Raw genomic sequence first — 25974 nt, forward strand, 5'->3', positions numbered from 1 at the left:
GTTGGTACTGCAGATCATACTCAGTTCGCTTACATCAATGACAGCGGCATCTATTCACTGGTAGCCTGACCCCGACCCGGAAATTGGGGTTTGTGGGGGAGGGGGGAGCCGAGTGACCGTTCGAATGGACGCCGCTAGATATACAAGCTGGGGGTGTCATGTTTATTATGCTATGGTATGAGCAAGGGCACCTTCCGATGGAGTCGGAACTCGGAGTGAGGGGCTTATGAGCTCGGTGGAACTTTCTTAAATTTAATGACTTATTTTAATGCATTCAGAGATTCAATCTGCTGATTCTTCAATATTCATCGCATTTGGAGAATACGGATGAGTTGCCTGCAAATATTGATGGTTTTGGCGAGAGAATCCTACCAGAACAGATCCCGTTTTTTTTTTCATTTTTTCATTAAATTCAATTTCTTCGACTACAGCCCTGTCAACTAAACATTCATGACTCTTGTACATGTATCATATAGTCACCATTCGGGAAAATACTGTTTTCTCGAGTATCCCCACGACTATCAAAAATTGGAATTTGACCATTCCTCAATAATCACCAGGCAGAGCTGTCTCAACGAAACTCAAACTCATCATTCATCAAAAGTGCCCCACATGAAATTCATTATGCTATAATACAGCTTCAACTCAAATCCATCCCATCGTACGGTCCACTCATCTGGTAGAAATCGCCAGTTTTCCCATGATTTCCCGCCGACTGCTCATGATAGCCCAGAATTTCAGAGTACATGATCTCTTTCCAGGAGTCTACCGAGAGATCTGCCTCGAGGACGGACCAGTCAAAGGATAAGGGGGCCACGGGCTCGTCGTCCGGGTCATGATAGGAAGCCAAGTATGGGGCTTCTAGCGCCTTGGCGGCGGAGATCCGTTCTTGTGGATCATACTGGAGAAGTCTGTCCAAGAGAGCCGTGGCTTTGGTCGGGACAAAGAAAAGGGGAAGGAGTTAGCGGAAGATCATGGTAACGATCGTAATTGATGGATATGGACAAACCTTTCTTATTGTCGTCGGGAAGAATAGAGTCGAATGATTTCCGGGGCCGTTCGGGAAGTGATTCGATGAATTTCAAGGTCTTTTATCCGTTGGCGGGTTAGAGAAAGGAGCGACTTGTTCACATATATGGCACCTATGTTCTCAAAAGGGAAGGAGGGGAAAAGGTGAGGGCGGAGCGCTTACGTTAAAACTCGAGATATTCTTAACCACATGCTCTGGTGGACTACCCAGGACCTGGGTGATGACACAGAATTGATCGACGTGGTTCTTCCCCGGGAAAAGAGGCTTGCCCGTCAACATTTCAGCAAAGATGCATCCGACACTCCAAATGTCTACTTTCTCGTCATATTGTCTCCAGGTGAGCATGATCTCGGGGGCGCGGTAGAATCGAGTGGCCACATAGCCGGTCATATCCTTTTCTTGCATACGGGCCAAGCCAAAGTCGCAAATTTTGAGATCGCAGTTTTCATTGACGAGAATATTGCCTGGTTTGAGATCGCGATGGACCACGCCGGCGGAATGGACATATTTGAGGCCACGCTGAGCGTTGTGGAAAGAATCTTTAGTTAGTGACCTGATCGCAGTTGCTGGGCCGGTCAAGATACAGAGTGGATGATTCAAATACCATGATTTGATATAAAAAGTATTCTGTGAATTGGTTATCCAATTTTTTGGTATTTAGCAAAGTATGTAGATCTGTCGCCATGAGATCGGTGACCAAGTAACTGGTAGACATGACAGAATTGTCCCGTCAGCATGTGACCTTGAAAGGTATGCCAAATAGATCGACTCACATTTCTTCTGCCGGAGAGATAAAAATGTCTTTCAGGTGAATGATCTGGTTCGAGGGGGTTCAGCGACTTGTTCTCTCTCGCGCAGGCGCATACTTTTTTGCGCCAGCGCCATTCATTTGTTCATTTATCTGGCAAAAATGACTGACATTTTCATGTTGAAGGTTTTTCAACAGTTTGATCTCACGATACATGTGCTTTGCGACATTGGCGGTCTTGAAGGGCTCCGGGAGCTTTTTTACCGCCACCGTCTGGTGACCAATTTGATCTCGAGCGGAGCTTGGGACGGGGAATTCGGTTAGCAATGTGATGTATGAGAGACATGAATATGGATTGATGATTGACTTACCACACCAGCCCAGTTACTCCCATACCTACTGGCTGGATCTGTTGGTACCTAATTGAAAAGTGAGCAAACATGGCCTACAGACTCGACCTCGGTCGTCATCGTGAAAGAAGTGATTACCTCTCGGTTGTCTCAAAGAGAGTGCCCATAATTTCTTTCTTCTGAAAATGAGCGAGGCCCCGTGAGGTAGCCGGGGAGTGATCCATAGACATAATCATGATGTGTTTTGGTGAGACACGAGGGTTGAAATGATGGAGATATTAAGGTGGTGATGTCGAGAATTAAAAGAAGATAGAGTAGGCAAACATTAATTCAAACTGAGTTCCAGGGATTTTCAACCACTTGAGAAGGAACAAAACAAGCGCGTGGGGGAAAAGGTGTTTGATTAAATAGATACCCAGTCTGACCACAACACAACACGATGCAAGTGTGAAGAATTCAGGACCGAATTGGAGAGGCTGAGTTTTCCGCCACAATCTAGTGCAAGGTGCGGATAGTAAAGTAGTACTCAACGTCAAAGATCATAGGATGTTGAAGTCACTCGCAATGATGGAGGTACACCTCCCCCACAACAGGTACGTAAATCCTATTAGATGGATATTACTGAGCGTCTTTCACCTCCCGTCGTACATCATGACTTTCCGTGTCGCGTCAACTCGAACCCTCCAAAGTCGGGACCAGCTGACCGGATACACGCCAGTGATTGGACGGGTTCGCCATACTACAGAAGATTATTATTTCATGACCCGAGCTGCCTCAGTCCGGTACCGTGATGTACCTCTTTTGACTTTTTCTTCCCGTCCTGGTTACCTTTTTTGTTCTTTTTTTCTTCTTTTTCTTTTTGAGCGATTCAATGTTCTCCGTTCCCCGTACCGAGTGGCAAGGCTGGACATGCGCTCGTTGAAAAAAAGTCGCCGACTCGCTGAATGGCCAATACTGTCGGCAAGGTGGAGCCCAGGACACTTTGACTGCGTCGAGGTCTCGTTTGCGTCAAGTTCTCTCCACCAGGACATTCTCATTCCGCGTCAGATTTTTTAAATGAACTCATCATCATCAATATCCCCCCAAGATACGTTCCATTGAAGATATGGCACGGTCTTACCATACAAACTAACTTCTCTAAGTCGGTCTATCGGGTCTCATTCTGAGAAGCGCACAAACGTCAAGCAGGGCCGAGGTTGCGATTGGCTGTGCGAAGGGTGGGGGAGGAGCGGTTGCAGCGTCAAACTTGAGTATCCACTGGGTGGTCCAAAGATGGAAAATGTTTCCGGTGGGCCGCGTATGATTCTCAAGCAGACGCCTCCCCGTTGGCTGCTAAAGCACAGCTTAATCATTGGCCGGCAGTTTTGCCCAGCAAACATGCTTCTCTCCACCAGCACTGCTGTTGATCCTACGGTTGCTGAATTCACCAGTCATAGTCCACCACTCTGAGTAATCCATGCGCAGAAGGATTGATAGTCCAGAGTCACACTCACAGATCGACCCTCGGGGTCGGAACCAGGATAAGTTTCCATCAATGGAAGGCTATTGATACCCCACCTGACCATTCCACCTTCTGCCGCCTCGATGTAACTGATACTTGAGGGGCTAGAGTAAGTAAATAGTAGTACTGCGTTCATGTTTCCACGGATTCTTTTCATGTGCCTTTTATACACTGTTCAACCGTGTCTGATCTCCACTCTTGACCTCGGATCTGTGCACTTCAGCCGCGAGTCCCTCGAGACTATCTGGACTGCTCGTCAATCGTCCCTCGATGCAATGGGGGCTCCTCTCTCTCCTAGGTAGCTTGGTACACGGGACTCGGTGACTAGTCCTCCTACGGTAAGTACTAGTAGTACTTACCAAATGTTAGAAGGGACGACCACACTGAGCCACAATGGTAGTGGTACATGTCTACATAGTTCTAGCCTACGAACGCCTAAACGTAGTACTACTGTTCGTAGGTACCAAAGCAGTACTAATGTACCAAGTACCGCGAAACCCACTTTGTCAGCGGATATCCCGCAGCGGGACACGCGAAGCCCTTACATCATCGCCGAAGCTAAGTAACTACCAACACTATTAAATGTCTAATCTTATACCCGCATGGGTGTTACAAGGACCGGTAGGAATAATACCTTCTCCCTGCAGCACCGCGTAGCGCAAGTCATCATCGGTATCCAGTCACGAGCTCAGACGGGCCGTTTGCATGATGTCGGTGGATTGCCAAGCCCGATATGACACCTCAGCCACAACCATTATCAGTGGACGATCCCTTCCCGCTGATTGGAAGGCACTTTTCTCCGCGGAGATGGATCAGTTCACCCGGCCAAGAATGGAACCGCGGGAGTTGTGGAACTGCTCTTGGAGGGGGCTCTTTGAACTTTCCAGGGCCTGGAGAATTAAAACGTCCTTGATGGAGGGAGAAGTTGCGGATGCGGTGCTGAATGGATGAGGGATTGTGGGAATGGAATGTTTCCTATTATGAGGTCGCGCCGCGACTCTACTATGCTATCAGTGAATGTGGTCTCCTCATCGAGAATGAAGATGGGAAAGCATGAACAATTGAAACATCCTTGTAATGATGAAAGTTCCTGCTTCATGCAACTGAGGATGGAGAAAAGGTAAGAGAACAAAAAGAAAAAGTAAGATATTCTCGTCCCCCCCTGATGATGTGCATCCGGTGCCAAAGGAGACAGGAAGGAGAGAGAGAGAGAGAAGAGAAGGAGGAAAGTATACAATGGAACAAAAGAGGGAGCAAGAAAAAAACAGAACCCAGGAAGGCACAAATAGAGATAGAAGACGCCATTGAAGAAATTTCATAATCATCATTCGTCAAAGAATCATGTACCATCCTGAAGGGGACAGGAGAGCATGTGTACATCAGATGAATTACTCCAAAATGTTCACCAGGTTGTCAAACATGACGTCTGAAAGACCCGGCTCATGACTCGTATCGCAGGAAAGAGGAGGAACCGACTTGCTGGGGAGTTTGTCATGCTCCACTGCCTCGAAGAGGGCCCCGTCGAGCTTGGTCTTGGTGGTGAAGACGGGCGAGACACTTGCAGCTGAGCTGGGACTCTTGCTCAAGACCTGTTCCGTCATCATGGCCAATTGGTGATTGATGTGCGGATTGTCACATTGAGCGTGTTCGAAGATCATGTTTTTGAGATACCACAGCTCATCCTTCAACAGTCCCACTTCGGAGAGTAGCGCATCACGCTTGCGGGTCTCTGTGTGGAGAATGCTTTCCATTCGGGCATGTTCTTTTTTCTTCTTCAGTCGACACTTGTTGGCGGAGATTCGATTGCGTTCCAGGTGCTTGGCCCTCTCGGGGCTGATATTCTCGTTGGTGGTGGTGGAAGAGGAAGAGTGAGATGAGACTCGACGAGTCCGGCGCACAGGTTGTGGACGCACGCCGGCGTGTTTCTCGCGGTCTAATGGATCATGTGGTAGGTAGGATTCTTTTTGGAGGGACTGGTTGGGGGATTGGGAGTAGAGATTTTGATCGGAAGGAGGCGTCAAGACCGAAAGCCATGGGAGCTCTGCTGGGTTGATCGACTGTTCCGCAATGGACAAGTTGGGTAGATTGTTGAAAGTGTTGCCAGCGCTGGAGCCGAACATCAAGGTGGCCATGGCTTGAAGGATTTCAAATCGGTGAAATCAATTGACTTTGTCTGCGCGCAGTCTCAAATAGGATGCTCTCGATGGTCTCTTGGCCGTTGGGAAGACAAAGGAGGAGTCACGGTGAGAGATACGTCAACGATTCGGGACAGAATTTTTGAGAGTCAATTCCTTAGCTTAAGGTCGGAGATGGAGCTTCTAAATAGTTGTCTTTCCATCCACACGGTACAGGACAAGATTGCCGCTCCATGGATATGGGGATGAGGGGGGTCAGTTGGTGGGAGGAGCATTGCACCGCCAGTGTGGTAAATGACGATAGAAGATGACCAAGGCACACCCTCTTTGGGTGGAATTATGACAGCTGAAACGCAAATCATCCCAACCTCGCACCATATCAAATGTCCAAATCAAGGTCTCGCCACAGTGAACGAGCGGATGCTATACCCGTCTGAGACGGTCCAGCCAGTCACGACCCGGTCTCGACCCCTTCTCCAAGACCCCTGGTCTCGGCTTGCACTGCAACAGTCAAGACCTGATTGGTGGAGTACAGAAGCGATGCCAATGACAAGAGAAGGCAATCTGGTGAACTTCAGTCTCCACACTCCAAAAGTTCAGTGACGGACTCGTCAACCGTCCATGAGAGAATCCACAACCCTATAACCCGAGCACCAATCATAGTCCGCGAGCTACTTCGTTGAAGTCACCTTCCACTTACGAACCCCCACTTGATTCAAAGTACTCCTCGATCGTCAAGTACGAGAGTGGTACGAATGTAGTCTGTCCTACTGTGTGTCCGACCATGAGCCAGTAATGACTCTCACGACGCAATCTGACTCTACTCTCATCGGACTCCATTCACACTGCCATGAGATGGGTACATCGGTGGATGGAACCCAGTTTTCTGGGCATGGGGACACTACGTTTGGTCGACCGTCAGCTTCAGGCCTCAAGAACGCGGCTCTGGAACCCGATGGTCATGTGCCTTCTCTTGCCTCCAAAACGGCGAGACTCTCCGACTGATTGGAGGACCTTCTGGGCTTCGCGCAGAGAAAGTTACCGTGCCTGGAAAACGGTCGGGCTCCAAGAATTTGCGTTTGGAATCCTGCGGTGCACCCGCAAGATCAGAAGATCAAAGCATCGAATATGGGTGCCGTGGAAGATGATCTTATGATCATCGAGCAATTGCACCATGCACCATGCACCCATTCAAGGCCCATTTGCCCAACAAGCCGCGATTCTGACGATTCTTCTTGGTTGATCGATAAGGAAGCTCGCCTGCACTGCACGTTAATTCTGCCGTTGGTTCTATCATAGACTGGATTCGTGCTCGATCTTTGGTCTCGTGGGAAACCCTCGATCTCTAATTTACAGCATGGGAACCAGCAATAAGCCATGAAGCCCTTTCAGAACTATGGATCGGAGCGCAAATCAGAATCTCCTGACATGGTTCACCTCCTGCAAAACTGAGTGGAGGAAGATGGGTAAGAAAGACCACGTGAGGCTGACGGACCGTGATGACTCTTTCACTCTTTCATAAAACCTTGCGGGGTGGAAAATGCAAATCTGTCTCGCCAAGAGATCAGTCAACAGCACCCCTCCCATACAAGGCAAAGCTTGAATCGAAAGACCAAACCAGGAAAGGGCAAAAAAAAAACAACGGGAACAACAACACGGGTCTATGACTGGGTTGATCAACTTGCCAGGGCTCAAATTTGCAGAGCCACCAGAATCACACGCCCGGAACGTTCAAAGCGGCCATAGTCAATCGCAACCGCATTTCGCCAAGACTTTCGACTCACTGCGCCCGAGCTATTCAGAGCGAGGCGGAGTTGCTAATTCCCGGCCTGTTCTTGGGGGCGACAAGAAGGGTGCAAGCACCAGTCAGCATGTCAAATTCTGAATCGTGACTGTGGCATAGCCCACGAGAAAGCCACCCCCGCGTCAGGCCAACAATCAGGCCAAGCCAATCTGTCCTATAGGCTTCACTGTCCTCGGCTCAGCGACCACGCGGGAGCCACGGACAGCACGGAGCCAAGCGGCCAAGACACGCCCCGGCGGAGCATCACACTTGTAGGACGCTGGGTTGAAGGACCTTACGCACAACGATCGCAATTTGGCCCCCGGTTTTCTTCACATGGGGCGCCTGACGCATCAAGGTTGGGCAAGATGCAAAACATAGCCCTTGGAGGCGATGCCGACACACTGAATACAAAAGGCCCCGATGCATCTCAAAAATCGACCCCAGTTTCCTCGCCGCCAGATCAGATTTGGCACCCTTGAACACCGAGTTCTTTGTGAGCATTGTCCTCTGAAATCGGGGGATTGAAGCTGCCGATACGCATACTCACCGTGGCCGAAGACGCTGCATGCCACAGAGATGGACGATCAACATTTGGTGTCTCGAAGAAGCTCGACCGGCGACTGGCAGGAGAAGGAGGAACGGGTATTCTATGGTATCTCTATAGCCGCGAGCCTCATTCAACTATTCGTATTTATGGGCCTCATCGTTGCGATATGGCACCGAAAAGGACAATCGGTCGAGAAAGGTCTGATCCTTCGCAAGTATCTCCTGAGCTCGTCCATCGCCTACCTCCTGTGAGTGCATCGCATCATCGATCCACCCTGCCTGCCCGAACAAGGCGATACCTTCTTCATATCGCGTGTCCGCTCTTACTTTTTAATGGGATTCCCCGATGCTTATATGAAACCCCCTCCAGTTCCGGCATATTGAGCGTGATCGTCGGCTCTATGGCAGCTGCTCCATCACCTTACTCTGAGATATACATTTTCCCCGCTATGGTCCAGTGGTTCTTCTACTTGCTCGCATTGTGCATGACATTCTATATCCTCTTTCGACTGGCCCAGCTCTTTCAACAGCGGTCCATGGGTGGATCCTCGCGCAAATTAGGCAGGATGCACATGTTCAGCCTTGCTGTGGTTGTTCTAGCGAGCTTGTTGGAGTGGATCTTCTACGTTGTGTATATTTGTCAGGGCCAACGAATCTTTAGCCACCGAATTTTTTACGATACCTACCACTGGAGTGGATGTGTCCGCCAGCTTGTGCATTGGCTTGCGTCACTTCAGGTTCTTATTCAGGCGATTTTTGCAACAGTCCGATCATACAAGATGGATCGCCAAGTCTCGGTATGTTCAGCTATGGTCCTTGAACGTTTTGCAATGTTTAGACTTCGATATGCTGACTGAGCCCGCTCTCGGTCTTCTCATTCCCAGCGGTCCGCCACTCTATTCCTGATCTCGAGCACCGCATTCTTTGCGATCAATGTGTTTTGGTCAGTAATTTTCATCGACTGGAGCATTGTCCACTGGCTTCGCAACGAGCTGCCACACAATGTATACCCGATAAAATTGTTTGCTGCGGTCTTTGAACCTGTGTGCACAGTCATTGCCTACGTCTGCCTCTTGAAGTGCTGCTCGCAGCTCGTCCTGTACAAGGCCTTTAATTCCCACCACAGTGACACGGGGCTGGTTTTTGGTCACTTGGGGTCAAGGGATGATCAGCCCTACTTGAGTGTTTTGCATCATGCGCCACACACAACGCAGCTTTAATTCCAGCGGGCTCGCAGGCTCTTGAAGAATGACCTGTATCTCAATAAAGACAGGTAGGCTCTTCATTCCCCCGAGCGACCTGGGATCGGGGCCCGTCTATCTGCTCTGATTATCAGGAAGATGAAGGGACGGATTCGCTGAGAATGCGAGCAAAGCACCCCCGGGGATGCAGCACTCAGTGTCTGGCTTTTTTTTTTCCATTTCTATAGAGCGCATTTGATATTTTATATTTATGAATGTACAGAAGTTGACGTAGTATTGGACAGAATGTGAATCTATCTTGCAATCTGCTCGTCAATATACCGCCGCATAGTATCAAACTCGGCCTTTCCTGTCTAAATCTGAGTCAGAAAAACCCCATTGCACAGAACAAAGCAAACAATAAAAAGGAGAGATGGAAATTGGACAAGTCTGTAGGTATCTACCAGGTCCAGGACAGCCCACTTACTGAAATCAAATAACGGATATGGGACTATCAATTTCAAACAAGTTAGCCAGGGCTCCTCGACCTTGTTTTCCTTTCATTCATTCAAGGAACACTTTCCAAAAAGGCAAAATCCCCCCGAAAAATGGAAAGAGAAAGAAAAGCAAAAAAAAGAGTGTCAAAATACTAACCAAATCAGATACATTGCGATTCCGTTCAAATTCCTGACGCGCATATAACCGCAACTCATCCCGCGTTGCCGAAGGCGGAGCCTCTATAAGATCATCAAATCAATCGGTCAGTTTTCATTCTTTTCCTCTTTCTTTCGCTTGGGGGTTTTTCTTCTTCAAACACAAAAAGAGAAAAAGGAAAATCAAAAAAAGAAGGAAAAGAGAGCATACTATACAATGTCCTCAAAATCTCCCGCCACAACGAAAGAACTCGTTGTCTTTGAATAAACTGCCCAAACATAGTAACACTTTAGCCCAAGTCCTCAACGACGTAATCATAACTAGGTACCTTCCACCCCCGGGAGGAAAAAAAAGAAGGAGAAGAAAGGTATGCTTATTCAAACCAAAAAAATAAAGCGACCCAAGTATGACGAGGTAGTAAAAAGGCTGGGGGAGCTTACATGATCTAGACTGATGGTGGGCTTTTTCAGTTTGGATGCTGGCGCGCGGGAGATGGCGGCCAGAAGGGGGATGGATGGACGCATGGAGATTAATCAAAGTAAAATGATAGGGAAAAGAAAGTGAAGAGCTAGAGCTTCTGAGATTGATAGTCGATCAGGTGTATACTTGATTCTTTTTTTTTCCAAACGGAAATGCTCGTGTTGAGGTATGAAGTCATCGAGGGCGGCGAACTTGGTGCCATTGAGACGGCGGATGGGAGAATGGTCACGTGATATTTATCTTGTTGAGTATCAGCACGTCAAGGAAACTTAGTGACAAGAGGCAATATTTTAGACGACGAAACTGATCTACTTAGGACTGAGACTGCTTGAAAAAGAAAGAGATTTCAATTTTGAGTTTGCCACTGATTTTATGATACATCGTGATATGCCTTCATCGTCTTTCCCAGCGTCAAACGCTTATCCCTGCAATGGCTCACCCATACCACCAAATGTGACGCTCTTGATAGTCATAAACTCATCAATACCGTACTTGCTGCCTTCACGTCCAAAGCCACTCTGCTTGACACCACCGAATGGGGAGGCAACATCGCTGATCAACCCTGTGTTGACACCCACCATACCAACCTCCAGAGCCTCGGCAACGCGGAAAATGCGACGAACGTCGCTGCTGAAGAAGTATCCCGCGAGGCCAACCTCGGCCTTGTTTGCAAGCTCAACAACCTCCTTCTCGGTGTCGAAGGGGAAGAGGCCGGCCACAGGACCAAAAGTCTCCTCGGAGGCGAGGAGCATGTCCTTGGTCATGCCCGTGAGAACAGTGGGCTCGTAGAAATTGGGCCCCAGGGCAGACGCTCTCTGTCCACCCACGACCACTGTGGCGCCCTTGGAGGCCGCATCTTCAACGTGTTCATGGGCCTTTGCGGCGGCCCGCTCGTGAATGACGGGTCCATGAGTGACACCCTCGCCAAAGCCCGCGCCGAGTTTGAAGTCCTTGACCTTGGCGGTGAATCGCTTGGCAAACTCATCGTAGATACCACTTTGCACGTAGATACGATTGGCGCACACGCAAGTCTGGCCAGAGCTGCGGAACTTGGAAGCGATTGCGCCATTCACAGCCGCATCCAAATCCTCAACATCGTCAAAGACGATGAAGGGAGCATTCCCACCCAACTCCCAAGACACCTTCTTAATCGTGGAGGATGCTTGCTTCATGAGCAGGCGGCCAACATTCGTAGAGCCCGTGAACGAGACCTTACGCACTTCCGGGTGCGTCGTGATGAGCTCACCAACGGCGGCCGTGTTCTCGGAGGAAGTGACAATGTTGACCACACCCTTAGGGATGCCCGCCCGGTGAGCCAGCTCAGCTAGGGCATTTGCAGTGAAAGGGGTCTCGCTCGGAGATTTCGCAACAACGGTGCAGCCAGCCGCCAAGGCGGGCCCAATCTTACGGGTGATCATCGCCGCGGGGAAGTTCCAGGGTGTCAAGAGACCGCAGACACCAACGGGCTGTTTCAAGGTGATCACTCGGTTCCCCGGCACGGATGCGGGGATGGTGTCGCCGTAGGTGCGAGGCGCCTCTTCACTGAACCACTCGAAAAAGCTGGCGGCGTAGTTGACTTCACCTTTGGCATCTGCCAAAGGCTTTCCATTCTCCCATGTGATCAACTTGGCCAAATCTTCTGCATTGTCTACCATGAGTTGGTACCACCGACGGAGCATGCGCGCCCGCTCGCGAGCTAGTGTTGTGCGAAAAGATGGGAACGCCTCCGAGGCAGCCTGGATCGCCTTCTCCACGTCGGTGGTGTCGAGTTCCGGACATGTGCCGATGAGCTCCCCAGTGGCAGGATCTAGGTTGATCAGGTAGAGTTAGCATTGCAGCAGCAAGAGTCAATTTTTCTCTGTGTTGGCGCTTCTCACCATGAACCTCAAAGGTCTTGCCAGAGTGGGCAGTCACCCATTCGCCATTGACGTAGCATTTCTCAATGAACAGAGACTTGTCCTTGAGCTATAGGAATTGTCAGTGTTTCTGGTCCATGCATCAATCAGAGACCCAGGGCGCAGAGCCAGACGCACCTCGGGCCGAGTGTGTCCTGTCGAGTATAATCTGCGGGCGACTGGGGGAGGAGGAATCGGGTAAGGGTAGACGAGGTCGGAGCAATTGCCGGGTGACTGGGCGGACGATGCGGTCCATTATGAAAATATCACGAGGTTCGTGAGGAATCAAAGGGCAAATGGACACTGAGAGCACCCCGTGAGAACAGCAGGGAGTTGTAGACGGCAAAGAAGAAGGATCACCTGCGCGAAGGATGCGGGGACGAGGAAAGCTTGCTTGTGAAGAGACGCGGTTCCTGCGCGGAGGAAAGGCCCGGGGTTTAAAAGAATTCGGATTGACGGCACATAAAAAGGATTCCTTCCAGACACGGCTGAGGAGTACCAAAAATGAAATTTCCAGTCACGCCGATGTGTCAGAAATTGTGCTGGATTGGTTGCTCAGAAGGGAAACTGGAAGCTCGGCGGGGACTGACGAGAAAGCTGGGGAAGGCCGTCCTGCCAGTTGATGTCATTCCCGAGGAGAGGGCAACTGGTTTCCACACGAAATTCTAGGGGTTTGCTTGATCACGCTTTTTCTTCAGTCTTCAGTTGTGATGAGACACCATCTTGACTTCTCTTTCTTGCTGAATTCACCTCTACTTGAAGCATTGAATTGATGTGATTGTAGTCTTTGCGCTTGTTGCCTATCGCGGTTCATCATGCTTCGCATTGGGAGATTGTGGAGAAGAGAGAGTGGAAGCTCTGCGTCTGCTGTCATGAGATTTCGTTGCGCTACTCCGGTCGGATATCTCTACCAATGAAAAGGAGGTATTCCTCCCAGCTCGGTATTCCCCGCGAATCAAAACTACATTCTGCACAGATGATACAAGATAATGTTTCTGTATTACCGTATCTTAAAGCACTGGTGTGATTACAGACTGCCAAAACCGAGGAAATCAACGTCAACTAGGAAGGGCCAGCCGAGCTTTATCCATGGCCGACTGAGTCTCAATGCCAAGCAGTCTCCTGGACATCAGAGCGATTGCAGACAGTTCCTTCACACACACACACACACACAAAAATAAAATCTTTGAATGTCTTTAACAAAGATGGTATTATATTGCAAGGTAGATTTCAATCAATTTCAATGACTTCAACGCCTCCCGGCGTACTCTGAGATCGAGATCGCTCGCGATCTCCAGGAACATAGTTCGGATGAACTCGTCGCATATGGAGGGTAAGATTCCACGTCCTTGAGAATCCATGAGTGTGTCGCGAACATCGCTTCACGGGGCAGATAATGTCGGCTTTCCGGTGTTCGCCTCTGCCTTTGGGGACCGGCAGTGCTGGTAATTGTCCAGCAGTATCACCAGCGTCGCCGAGCTGATCCGCAAAGTCGGAGCCAGGAACAGAGTTGCCAGAGACCACAGCCGCAACGGTCGGCGCCGGCGGACCGACGGCGGAGCTCGAACGATGTCGCCGAGAGTGAGATTGTGACCGTGATCGAACTCGAGACCTTTGCTTGCGCTTGCGCGGTGATGATATCGAATCCAGTTCAGACGGCCCAATCGTGGGCGCAGCCTCATGCTGTAGCTCGGGTTCTGTCTCGACATCCGTGTCACTTTCATAGTACTCCCATTTGTCACCCGATCGGACTGATCCCTTCGTAGGAGGAACCTTGACCATGCGCCCCTCCTGGAAGGTGCGAAAAGTCATGTCCTCTCCAAAGAGATCGGCACATCGTTTGGAAGCACGCGCCACCGCTGCGGAGGGCAGGCCCATCATCGCGGCGATGCCCATGACCTCGCTCCAGTCTCGCAGGGCAAGTCGGTACTTTGTCGCAGATAGGTCTGCACTAGTGCGAGAGGTGCGAGAGGTGCGAGACCTGCCCCTCGACCGGGAAGGGCTGCCTGCGCTTCCAGTCTGTGTGCTTGCTGCTGTGGACGAACGACCACTTCTGGAACGATGACTTGATGTCTGCGAGTGACTAGACTGTCGTCGAGCTCGCTTTCGGCCACGTGACTGACTTCGTGTCCCACTCACACGTCTTGATCGTGATCGAGACGTCTCGTAGTCTGTATCACGGCCCTCGATCTCGGATTCACTGCTAGAGTCATCATCCTGGAACCGTGTCTTCACGGAATGGTGCAAACCCATCAAGAGACGATCGATCTGACTTATTACATTCCGAGACAATGGGCGTAATTGCTTCCGGGATAGGCCGTCGTCGGCTTGAACGATGGGCTGAAGCGGCACAACGTCTGGCTGGGGAGCCTCATCTTTTTCGTCGGCATCTTTTAGGTCTTCATCTTTCATGTCATCAGTGTCGTCTCCTCTGCTGAGACGCGAGACCTTGACTTCCTCAAGATCCCATTCGCGGGCCAGAAAGGTTTCCTTCGCATGCTTCATCATGATCGCAATCACAGACTCCTCTACATTGTAACTGGGACGGAGATCAGACTGCATATGCATTGAGTCAGGTCCATCGAGCTGCCTTTGAATGGACTCGTCGGGGCGTGGCACATGAGGGGCTGGTCGTGGCCACGCAACCCAGCGTCGGGGAGGAAAGTGTCTCTCCGGACCATCGGCCTCTCGCGCCTCTTCTGGCTTGCTTGGAGCTAGGTGTCGCCGGTTGCGATACGCATGGGCATTATACAGGTGAGCAGCAAGGTCTCTGGCTCGTTCCGTGACAATACCTTCGTAGGCTCCTCTGTCATCAGCTGTAAGTCGTCGGTACGTTGAGGCAGGTCCATTCCAGCGATTGGGGCGTTCAACGCCGAGTGGCAGATCTCTGCCACGGTTCAGGAAGTAGGTCTGCGTCGCCAAGGCGGGGCGGATCGTCTCAGATGAAGATGGAAGTATCGGTTGTTCCAGGTTGGGCTGAGATGACTTGGTAACATCGGGGTCCCTGTCTTCAAATTGGACGGTGTCGCTTTCTAGGAAGGCAACGTGATCAGGGCCGCCAAGAGCAGGGAATCTGACTGTGCCATATTCATCATAGTCGCCATCAGCCTGGCTCAGTTCCATAGGGTCTGAGGCAATATCTCGTTCGGAGATGGTGTCAAGGCCGACTGGGCCACCAAAGAGGGATGCCCCAGGCCGCCGCAGTGGCTCCGGGAGAGATGATGGTGGTGGATCGACATCGCTGCTTGGTCCACCAAATAACGACTGGTAAGGTTGTACAGATTGTGGCGGATAGAACTGAGACGAAGATGGCTGCTGCTTATCGGAGAATGAGGACATGCCTCGGAGTTTTGGCAAAGTTGATATGTGGTTCGCCCTGAGATGGAGCCGGCATATCACAGCAAATCTGCAGGTTGACGCGCGGGCGGACAGATCTTATTTCTTAGATCAATGTGATCAAGCATCACGCTTGATTGGGGTTTCTCTGGTGATTTAAATCTCTATGCATTTGCATGCCAGGCTCAATGGGAAATCGTCGCACAGGTGCTCCCAAAATTTGACCGAGTGGATCGGGACAAACACTCACGTGACGTCTTGATGACTTCGGGCTTCGAGCAAAAGGCTTATTACAGTCTCCATGGTCGCCTCGGCGTCGCGAGAGATGGATCACTTATCAGGTCCAATGACCCGGAGAGATACGACGCTTCTTAGTAGATTGTCCAACAACGAAGACTACGGTGTTACAAGGAAAAGAGTCTTAGTGGGAGACTCAACTTTGATATAATGAATTTTTTAAGACATGCATATACAGGGGACTATCCCATCCGCAAACGCCGAAATTTAAAACCATGGATGTGACTCTTCGCGCTTTTATCGTAACCCAGCCTGACTCTATTTCTGAGCAGCCTTCTCGCCCTTCTCAAGCTTGCGACGCTTCGAACGAAGCTTGGCAGCCTCGTCGGAAGTCTTCTTGTTCGAGTACATCATCTTCTCGAGCAACTTGCGCTTCTTGCGGCTCATCATCATCTTCTGTCGCTCGAGCTCCTCGTCCTCCTGGCGCTTCTTCGCTGCCAGCTTCTTGGACTTGGTGGACTTCTTCTTGGCGGATTCATCGGTAGCACCTGCAGAGAACGGCAGACCAGCCGCCTCAGCCTCCAGCTCGCGTTGATGCTGGTTGCGAGCAGCCTCATCGTCATCGTCAGATTCGGATGCAGCCTCGTCGTCGACACCGGGGAACTCGTCTTCCTCCTCCTCCTCGTCGCTCTCACTCTCGTCGTCGTCAGTGCCGGCAACATCCATGCCGCTATCGACAGACTCATCATCGGACTCTGTGACAGCCGTGGCGTCCTTCTTGGCAGAGACAGGCTCATCAGCCATCTCTTCGTCGCTCTCCTCGGCGTCATCCTCTTCCTCCTCCGCGATCTCAGCCTCGTCCTCGGCTTCTTGTTCAGCCAAGCTGGCGCGAGGGTCGTAACCACCACGAGAAGGCTTGACCCATGGACTCAAGTGGGGCGGAAGAGTAGTACCGGGTCCATAAAGGTCAGCACGGAGAAGCTTGCCTTCGTTGATGCAGTCCCAGACCCATTGAGGCTGGACGTATGTGCGACCTGGGATGCGGGTACCGGGCTTGACCTTCGGCGTGGAACCCTCAGCAGCGGCGGGGACAGCAGGAAGAGATCCCTCGGGAAGCTGGGGGCGATCAACGATCTGGTGTGTGATGCGAGGGTCGGCCTCATCGTGGGTGAACGCGCCGTCACCCATCACGGCATCCCAGCCAACACGCTTGCAGCCGAAAGCGCGGAGAATGAACTCCAGGGGTGCCTTGGGGGCCTCACGGGAAATGTAGAAGGTGAAGGGAGCGAAAAGAGCGCCGGCTTCGTTACCACTCATGTCAGGCTGGGGAAGAGTGTCGGCCTCGGGGGCAGCAGGCTCGAATCGATCAATGGCATCAGTGGACTCCTCGTCGTTCTTGTCCTCCATCGGCTCGTCCTCGGCCTGATCTAACCCGGCAGACTTGATAACCTTGTCCACCTTGGCTTGAACGTCCTTGGACACCTCCGTCGTCGAGTTTTCAATGGCCTTGGGCTTAGTGGATCCGATGGACTTGGCACCCTCGGTCGCATTGCGACTCTCCAGAGTGAACGCTGCCAGCTCAGCACCGTTCTCATCGCTGCGGGTATCGAACTTGGGAGGATATCTCAAGCCGATTGAAGAATAAAGACGGAAGTTGACAAAGCCCAGCAAGGTCGTGTAGAAGTCGACAAAGGTAGCCATAATTCTGTAGTCGACATCGCCGTTGACACGCTGAACGAACCGGTAGGGAACAAGCCACATGATATCTTGGCCCTGGATGGTAGCCTGATAGTAGATACCCTTGATTGAAAGGAAAGACTTGCGCAGCGAGTTGGTCATGATCAGATAATGCTGGAACTCGTGGCAGAGGCGCTGGCAAAGCGCGATCGTCTTGTGGGGCACATGGTCCGATGAAGGGAGAGTAGCGAAGAGGAAAAGCAGAGACAGAGCATCGTCGAGGTCGCGCAAGGCGTCGATGAAGGTCGGGTAGCGCTCCTTGATGACATGGTCGAGAGTAAGCTTAGGAGCGTGGTTCTTCTCAAGACGCGCAGCGTCGCTGACTTCGCCTCGGCCGAGGGATCGAGCGATCTTCTTCGCAAGAGCTTTTTGGTCACGGAACTTGTTGAGCAGCGGCTCGTGGAGCAGATACTGGATGTCCTTGGTGTAGTAGAATGTCGTGTTCGGAGTCGCTGTCTTAGAGGCCTTCTTCTTGTTGCGAGGCTCACGAGGATAAATTCCTTTCAACCGCCAGGAAGATCAGTCATCTTACGTCAGATTCAATGCGCTAGAGATCTCTACTTACCCTTGAAGATACATAGGCGACGGAAATCGGGCAAGGAAATTTGAAGCTTTCGCACGGCCTGGGTACGAGTAATGTAGTTTTTGGCCTGGCCGTGGGTGCCTATTGGGAGAATTGAAACATCAGTAATCACTCATGGTACCGGACATCATCGGATCATACCCTTCTTCTTAATCTTCGCCATGGTAAAATCTGTTGAAGTTCTTTTTGCGAAAAAAAAAACCAAACAGTATTTGCTGATAAGAAGAAGAAAAATTCTCGATAACTTTTTTTCTTTCTCGACCCGGCCGAAGTGGCCCGTGCGTTGCGGGTGTCCGTGGTTGCTCCGCCTTTCGTCCCTCGGCGGCACTTTAAGGGACCATTTGGATAGCTGGACACAACAGGAGCATTGGTCGTTCACCAGCTGCCAGTCTTCGATTCAACTCCAGATCTTTCAACATGGCGGTGGATCGACGGAGGATCACGATATTTGGCGCAGCCTTTGCGCTGCGGTTGATCCTCATCTGTCTGTTCCCTTCTCTACCAGACCTGCTTACCGGCCGTGTTGAGGTGTCTACTCCGGTCAACAGTTTTAAGCGACGTATGTGTTCATGGGACGTTGATCTGGTCAGTCTTTGCTAATTCACCTGACAGTGCAAGAGGGGCTTTATCTCTATACGCGTGACGTGTCACCATACGACGGCGGAGTCTTCCACCAAGTGAGCTACTCGACATCTACAATATTGCCAAAGTGGGCATAACTGACTAGGGCTCTGCTCATCGATTTAGGCGCCGCTTCTCCTCCCACTCTTCGCTCTCCTCCCCGACGTACGTTACCATCCGATTTCAATTGCGGTTTTTTATGGGGTTGTGGATCTGGTGAACGCACATGCATTGGCGACAATCTCCGAGTCGGGCCAGTCGGTCCAGAGCCGCCTACACTCCGCTATGCGTAAGAATGTTCGTTGGGACGGTACATCAATAGCGGCATGGTGAATTTCTCTCCGCACATGAATTGTCTAAAGAGGTGGATGCTCATATCTCAACAGGTTTTTGTTCAATCCGTTTACCATCGCAACGTGTCTGGCGCGGTCAACGAGTGTCTTCACTACTTCTGGCATACTGTTGGCCGTCTCCAGTGCTGTGGGCGGAAATAGCTTGAACGCAATGCTCGCACTTGGACTCGCATCCTATCTCTCTCTCTACCCGGCGCTGCTCTTCATTCCGCTGGTTTTGCTCTGCTATGATCGACGTGCTGAGAAGTGTTCGCTACCACCCAGCACCTCCGTTTTCGTGACCCAGCATGGCGGAATCTTGTTAGGCAGTATCGCAGGTCTTCTTGGGTTATCTATTATGATCACGGGTAACTTCTGGGAGTTTGTCTCAGCCACTTATGGCTTCCATCTGTTGGTGCCTGATCTCACGCCGAACGTGGGTCTGTGGTGGTACTTTTTCATCGAAATGTTCGATTCCTTCCGTGAATTCTTCCTTGGGGTATTCTGGCTTCATTTAGCCAGTTACGTTGGAGGGCTCACTGCTAGGCTCCGCCGGCAACCTCTCTTCGTCATTACCTCGCTTTTGGGTGTCTTTGCCATCTTCAAGCCTTATCCCAGTATTTCAGATGCTTCACTATACCTAGCGGTGCTGCCATTATACCGACATCTCTTCCCTTGTAAGTCCTTTTCTTTTTTCTCTCGGCACGCGTCGTATTCACACAGAATTCCTGACCTATGTCCAGTGATGCGATATACCTTTTTCGCCATCTCTGTTCTCCTCTACTCGAGTTTGCTTGGTCCGGCCTTTTACCACCTCTGGATATATGCGGGGTCCGGCAATGCCAACTTTTTCTACGCCATCACTCTGGTGTGGAGTCTCGGGTTATCCATTCTGCTCGCAGACAGCATCTTTGCTGCGATCCGAGACGAGTGGGAACAGGATCATCCTGAGCGCAAGGGGGAAGAGGTCAAACAAGTCTAATGTACATTACTCGCCATATTTCTCTGAGCCTGCTCTCGTCCTCAAATAGTATATCAAGGCGTCAACGGTTTCGACAAGATGAGATAGTCGGACTCTTTTACCGTTCCGTTTCGTAATCTCCGCGGCTCTGGAGAATACTCATCCACCTCATATCCGCCTTTTTCGTAGAATTTCCGTGCAGTGGTGTTCGACCTAAACACGGTCAACATGGATTTCTCCAACCCAATCCGCCTCCCGATCTCCTCCATACGCTGCATCAATAGGGCACCCAGACCCCGGCCGCGAGCTTCTGCAGCAAGATGAATCTCGTAGCAATACATCACCTTTTTGCCGTCTTCATATGTAACCATGCAAGATAGGAATCCGAGGATACGGCGCTTGTCCCTCGTCCCCTCCTTCACCACCTGGACCTCATTTGAAGATTCGCGTGATGGCTGAAGAGACGAGAACCCCGGTAATTCCGGGCGGCGGCGCAGAATCAAGTACTTCATTTCAGGCAGCCTCATCTCCCGGCGTTTTTTGGACCGGGACCAGCCTGTACTTGACGCAGAGTAGTCCTCGCGAGATGTAGACTCCACCAAGTCCAGACATGCCTCCAGATCCTCTTTCGAGAGAGTCGCCGTGGAGTATACGTCCATGTGAACGTCGGTTTCATTTGCGAGTGAGTTTTCAGTCACGGTGGATTCAGGGCCATCGCTTGAAGGCTTTCTTTCCTCGGGTGGTGATACATATTGTGAGATGAATTGTTCGATCGCGAGCGCATTTGTCCGCTCCACCAATGGCAAGCCTGAAAAGTTAAGGAGAGAGAGGGAGGGAGGAAAAGTAAGCACGTGTTGACAAGATCACATTGATATGTTCACGTTCGGACTGAGGCTGGAACATGTCTTCGGGTCTGCCGCTATCGTCGCCGCATGTACAGTCTTACATGAAGTATACACGTTGGTCTAAAGGTAGGGAGGGAGGCGAGGGACCTTTGGCTTACTCACTTTTAGTGATGTTCGAGGGAGATCCCGACGCCCGCTGGGGTTTTTTGGATTTGGTAACGCGACCTTGTTTTGTAACCGGCATCTCTTTAACGCGATGCGAAGATGGTAGTGCTTTAGAAACAGGGTGATGGGTGTGGGAGGCTTCCAAGATCGATGGGGTTCGCGTCTAATGATTGCGGGCTGCCTGGTCAAAAATAAGCAGTTTCACGAGCGAAACTCTTTCTCTGGGAGAGAAGTGCTGGGGGCTTGAGGCCGGTACCTCTCTCGGTGTTGACGCGGAGACGAGAGAGCGGGTCGGGGCACACGGCGCAGCACTCAATTCAGTCCCATGTCCCAAGGTTTGGACACTGTTCACCGATTCTCCGCATCTGCTACTGTCGTTGCAGCTAAAAAAGAATGGTCAATCCAGATGAGAGTATTCGCCAAAATTTATCACTATTCCTTCAACACATGGACCCCGCTGGACATGGAATGATGGAATGATAATTCTATAGACCTCCACTCCAGCAGTTTACTGCATGAAAAGGTAAAGATCCAGTTCTAAGGAACTTGTGCAACCTCAAGGAAGGTTAGGTAATCGGCCATGAATTGCAATGTCATTGAAGGACTCGGAAGGTCGCCCATGAATATGTTTGACGGGCTATAATCAAAGACACGAGTGGGTTGAGATACTTGATGGCACACCGCCACAATCTAGCTTACTTCAACCATGTCTGTCTGTATTTTGAGCTAACAAAGCCGCCATCGACCCAACAGACACAAACCGTTTTCTTTTTCCTCCCCTAGATTGCGAGACTCTTGCCCTGTTAACGTTGGCCAAGATTTGGAATAAGCAAGTAGTTATCGGTTTCCTTGTACTTGGGAGACCCCTGGATTATTGTTGGCGGAAGAATCATGAAAGGAATGTGATAAACGAAACGTCCCGGTTTGCGATCGGTACTCGAGAATTGCCTTTCTCGACACGGAAGCCCTGAAGAGCAGCACGAAACAAGACATCCAAAAAGGTGTACTTTGATCGTTTCGACACGGTCAGTGCCTATAAACAGTCTGGCTGATTGATTGGCGTGACATGTTTGAGTGAGGGCTTAGCGCATGTACTTCTGTGGTGTCTTGTTTCTCGGCGATGAGCGAAGCATTCGGTCGAACTAAGCCCGAGGTTGACGTGGTAAGAACAGTTGGAGACGGACCACGGATTCTGTTACTGCAGCCCGAAGGTACATAACTCTGTGGTTCGTTGGCTTGAGTTTTCTCCGTAGTCTCAGTACCCGCGCGGGTGCCCCTCACGGCCCCCGGCCTGGACATGCTGACCAAATGGATATGCTCTGGTGCCATCATGTACCCGACTTGCAGCACAACCGTCGCGATCCCCTCACTTCTAGACTCGATTCAATCCTCATAGAGTGACCCCCCCCCGTGTCCGATCCTGTCCGCACCGAATCAAGCTAGAAACGGTGCTTGTCGAGTAATCTATACCCCGTATCTGATAATCTATGTTGAAATAAACATTCGTCATCCAGCGGTCTCCACCCATTCTGGTCTATATCTACCCCTCATGCCAACAAGTATGAGAGACACTTCCTCTACACTACCCATTATCGGACCCAGCAGAAACGAGAGACCTCGTCAAGCCACATTCATTCGATCAGCACAGATGGCTCTATTTGCTCGGGTGACTTGCTACCCGCCGTTGGGCCAAATCACCAACTGGCACCGGCAGCAAGCAGTTGACCCGGACGCGGATGATACGGTATGTGGCGGCAATGACTCGGCACACTACATAGAATTTGACCAAGCGAATTTCAAAGTATTGAACTCTCAAACCGACGGATGTGAGATGACTAATTGCCTGTCTCTGGAATCCACCTAGGTGACCTTCACGGTGGTTGTCGAATCAAGTACTTCTCTTCCGACACAGTCGTGGGAAGCTCAGGTCTGGCATAATATCGGCAGTACCGAGTGGTCCGCGCTGCCACTGAGCGCTTGCGACTCCTCTGTTGCGCCACTGTTAAATGGGACTGAAGAGAACTACAAGTATCACCGTCATGTCTTCCGTGGCGAGATTCACTTACCGCCAACTGCTGTGCATGCGCAATTCACCACGCGTTTTCGAACAGGCCCTGACGTCGAATGGCAATGGGCGAATCAGCAGGAGTGCGTCGGCGATGGAGAACTTGTGATTGCCGCAAAGTCAGACAAATCAGGAGCTGTAGCTGCCGACTCGGGGAATGCCGCAGAGGAGCTTGCCAAATACATCGATAACCTGTCTCCTGAACTGACGGTCGAATCACGGCGAACAGAGGCACCCGGGTCGGTACTCTGGCAAATTCGGGGAGAGGTGGACGCAGCTCAGCAAGACGTGTCTGGTACGAAAGAGGTCACTCTGGGGACACCCTCGTCATGGATCAAGTTCTTCTCACTGGTGCGCATCTGGAGTCCTTGGCTTGGTCCCCGACACGGTAAGAATCGTTTTCATTTGACAGAAGATGCGATTTTTTGCTCGTTTCTTCGCAAAGATGGAACGCATCTTGTGCTCTTGGCGATATCCGGAGTTAATGATGTATTGACTGTCTTTCAGTCGAGTGGTGACGGTGAAGTTGTCCTTCAGGCCCGCAATGACAACAGCGAGAGGACGGAATTCCAAATCGTGGCAGCAGTCGCCAAAGACTTTGAGGTCGCAATGTGCGCCGTCATGTACGAATCACGGAAAATTGTGAAACCGTTCGAGAGTAATGAAAAGTCCCCCTCGGAGCAAGCGGTCTCACCCATGCCCGATGAGGATGTCGTGGTGGTGGAAAAGGACATGAAAACACAATGGCTTGCCGATTGGATTGATGGCCTGACCTACTGCACCTGGAATGGCCTGGGTCAAAATCTCAACGAGGAAAAAATTCTCCACGCCCTGGACTCGTTGAAAGCGAATGATATTCATATCGTGAATCTCATCATCGATGACAATTGGCAGAGCCTCGATAATGAAGGAGAGTCTCAGTTCCGGCGGAGATGGAAGCAATTCGAGGCGAACCCCAAGGCATTTCCACGTGGTCTCCAGCGAACAGTCGACACTATCCGTCAAAGCCATCGCAATATCGGCCACATCGCGGTTTGGCACGCTTTGCTGGGCTATTGGGGTGGCATTTGCCCCGATGGAGACCTCGCACAAAAATACAAGACGAAAGAGGTTAAGGTCAAGGATCCTGCGGCAGGGGGCCCGATTGCACACAACGTAGGGGACGGCAAGATTCTGACCATCCATCCCGATGATGTGCAGAGATTCTATGACGACTTCTACGGGTCTCTGAGATCGTGGGGTGTAGACTCGGTCAAAGCTGATGCACAGTTCTTCCTCGATCTCCTGGATTCCGCGAATGACCGCAAGCAATACATGGCATCGTACCAAGATGCCTGGTCGCTGGCAACTCTGAGACATTTTAGTAATCGGGCAATCTCGTGCATGTCACTCATCCCTCAGATGATCTTCCATTCGCAATTGCCAACAAATAAGCCTTCCATCACCCTGCGAAACTCGGATGACTTCTTCCCAGAGATTCCGTCATCGCACCCATGGCACGTGTTCTGCAATGCACATAATGCTCTTTTCACCCGGTACCTGAATGCTCTGCCGGACTGGGACATGTTTCAGACAAGCCACTCTTACGCTGCTTTCCATGCTGCTGCCCGCTGCGTGTCTGGTGGACCCATCTATATCACCGACGAACCCGGCAAGCATGATGTGAATCTCATCAATCAGATGACTGCACTGACTGTGCAGGGGACCACCGTGATCCTTCGTCCGAGCGTGATTGGTCGTAGTCTCGACGTATACCATGACTACAACGAGGGACATATCCTGAGAGTCGGAAGCTACACCGGTTGGGCCAAGACTGGAAGCGGTATTATAGGTCTTTTCAACATACGCCCGGCCGAGGCTTCGTGCATCGTCTCCTTGACTGATTTCCCAGGAATTCACGAGAATTCTGATGGAGACTATGTGGTACGCGCACACACTAGCGGCAAAGTGACGAATCGCCTTAAACCACGCGTCAACGATGCTCTGGCTGCGATTGTTCTCGAGCCAAAGGGCTGGGAAATACTTACCGCCTATCCCACCCATTCCTTCGAACTCAAAGAGAGACATGGCAAGGCCGGTTTGAAGTCGCTCACTCATGTGGCCATCCTCGGCCTAATAGGGAAAATGACAGGCGCGGCTGCTGTAGTTTCCTCGGACACATCCGTGGTGGAAAACGGGCGGCTTCGCTGCGATGTACACTTGAAGGCACTTGGGACACTTGGTCTGTACATCTCAGATCTAGCCGATCGCAGCATTGAAGATGATTTTATGATCACAATTCTTGGACAGCCGGTTCCGCAGCGCGCCGTCTGGAAGGAAGGTGGAGAGATGGGCAATGTTCTGGCTGTTGACGTCCTCGCCGCTTGGAAGGAGATGAAACTCGACAGTGGGTGGAGCAACGAGGCCTTTGTTCGGATTTTTATGGCATAAGTGATTGCGTGAGTGTGAATAGATCTTCGAGGGTCAGACAAGTACCTTATTCCATTTGTACTCTGAGAAATACAATGCATCTCACTGCCATGTCCCTCATACTACGCTCAGTCCCTGGTCAAGACAAAATAGCCCTTACAGAAATCCGTCTAGTAATATACTGCAGAACATGATATACCTATGCTCAACTTGGATACAGGAAATGCCACAATAAACGACTGGCTGGTGCGCAGAAGTATACTTCTAGTAGGACGGATACCAGTCAGCGGTTTCCCGATCAATAATTACAGCGATATCATCTCCGTAAACAAGATCATTTAGACAACTGAGGTCACCGCAAAGTGAAGGTACCTGCG

The 25974-nt window shown here is 50.9% G+C and overlaps 9 protein-coding genes across 9 annotated transcripts; 3 read left to right on the forward strand and 6 right to left on the reverse strand.

Moving 5' to 3' along the window:
- Positions 1-640: 640 nt before the first annotated feature.
- Positions 641-2364, reverse strand: POX_b02344 (Mitogen-activated protein kinase HOG1; the record flags this gene model as incomplete). The annotated part of the gene is made up of 7 exons (XM_050111258.1): positions 641-901; positions 1193-1549; positions 1635-1734; positions 1804-1847; positions 1950-2079; positions 2150-2197; positions 2267-2364. 7 exons carry the CDS (start codon positions 2362-2364, stop codon positions 641-643), a joined length of 1038 nt encoding a protein of 345 aa, XP_049971604.1.
- Positions 2365-5017: 2653 nt separating this feature from the next.
- Positions 5018-5761, reverse strand: POX_b02345 (uncharacterized protein; the record flags this gene model as incomplete). Its single annotated transcript, XM_050111259.1, has 1 exon — positions 5018-5761. One exon carries the CDS (start codon positions 5759-5761, stop codon positions 5018-5020), a length of 744 nt encoding a protein of 247 aa, XP_049971605.1.
- A 2365-nt stretch (positions 5762-8126) lies between these two features.
- Positions 8127-9316, forward strand: POX_b02346 (uncharacterized protein; the record flags this gene model as incomplete). The annotated part of the gene is made up of 3 exons (XM_050111260.1): positions 8127-8344; positions 8467-8893; positions 8981-9316. The coding sequence occupies 3 exons, from the start codon at positions 8127-8129 to the stop codon at positions 9314-9316; spliced, it is 981 nt and encodes a 326-aa protein (XP_049971606.1).
- A 1514-nt stretch (positions 9317-10830) lies between these two features.
- POX_b02347 (putative succinate-semialdehyde dehydrogenase) lies at positions 10831-12562 on the reverse strand (the record flags this gene model as incomplete). Its single annotated transcript, XM_050111261.1, has 3 exons — positions 10831-12218; positions 12289-12376; positions 12422-12562. The coding sequence occupies 3 exons, from the start codon at positions 12560-12562 to the stop codon at positions 10831-10833; spliced, it is 1617 nt and encodes a 538-aa protein (XP_049971607.1).
- Positions 12563-13536: 974 nt separating this feature from the next.
- On the reverse strand, positions 13537-15645 carry POX_b02348 (uncharacterized protein; the record flags this gene model as incomplete). The annotated part of the gene is made up of 1 exon (XM_050111262.1): positions 13537-15645. The coding sequence occupies one exon, from the start codon at positions 15643-15645 to the stop codon at positions 13537-13539; it is 2109 nt and encodes a 702-aa protein (XP_049971608.1).
- Positions 15646-16197: 552 nt separating this feature from the next.
- Positions 16198-18362, reverse strand: POX_b02349 (Pescadillo; the record flags this gene model as incomplete). Its single annotated transcript, XM_050111263.1, has 3 exons — positions 16198-18116; positions 18182-18280; positions 18341-18362. 3 exons carry the CDS (start codon positions 18360-18362, stop codon positions 16198-16200), a joined length of 2040 nt encoding a protein of 679 aa, XP_049971609.1.
- Positions 18363-18616: 254 nt separating this feature from the next.
- On the forward strand, positions 18617-20134 carry POX_b02350 (uncharacterized protein; the record flags this gene model as incomplete). Its single annotated transcript, XM_050111264.1, has 5 exons — positions 18617-18758; positions 18812-18876; positions 18947-19149; positions 19207-19829; positions 19896-20134. The coding sequence occupies 5 exons, from the start codon at positions 18617-18619 to the stop codon at positions 20132-20134; spliced, it is 1272 nt and encodes a 423-aa protein (XP_049971610.1).
- A 53-nt stretch (positions 20135-20187) lies between these two features.
- Positions 20188-21202, reverse strand: POX_b02351 (uncharacterized protein; the record flags this gene model as incomplete). The annotated part of the gene is made up of 2 exons (XM_050111265.1): positions 20188-20921; positions 21121-21202. 2 exons carry the CDS (start codon positions 21200-21202, stop codon positions 20188-20190), a joined length of 816 nt encoding a protein of 271 aa, XP_049971611.1.
- Positions 21203-22771: 1569 nt separating this feature from the next.
- On the forward strand, positions 22772-25618 carry POX_b02352 (uncharacterized protein; the record flags this gene model as incomplete). The annotated part of the gene is made up of 2 exons (XM_050111266.1): positions 22772-22867; positions 22988-25618. 2 exons carry the CDS (start codon positions 22772-22774, stop codon positions 25616-25618), a joined length of 2727 nt encoding a protein of 908 aa, XP_049971612.1.
- Positions 25619-25974: the final 356 nt, after the last annotated feature.

The sequence above is a fragment of the Penicillium oxalicum genome, chromosome II (assembly GCF_001723175.1).
Source record: "Penicillium oxalicum strain HP7-1 chromosome II, whole genome shotgun sequence".
NCBI lineage: Eukaryota > Fungi > Ascomycota > Eurotiomycetes > Eurotiales > Aspergillaceae > Penicillium > Penicillium oxalicum.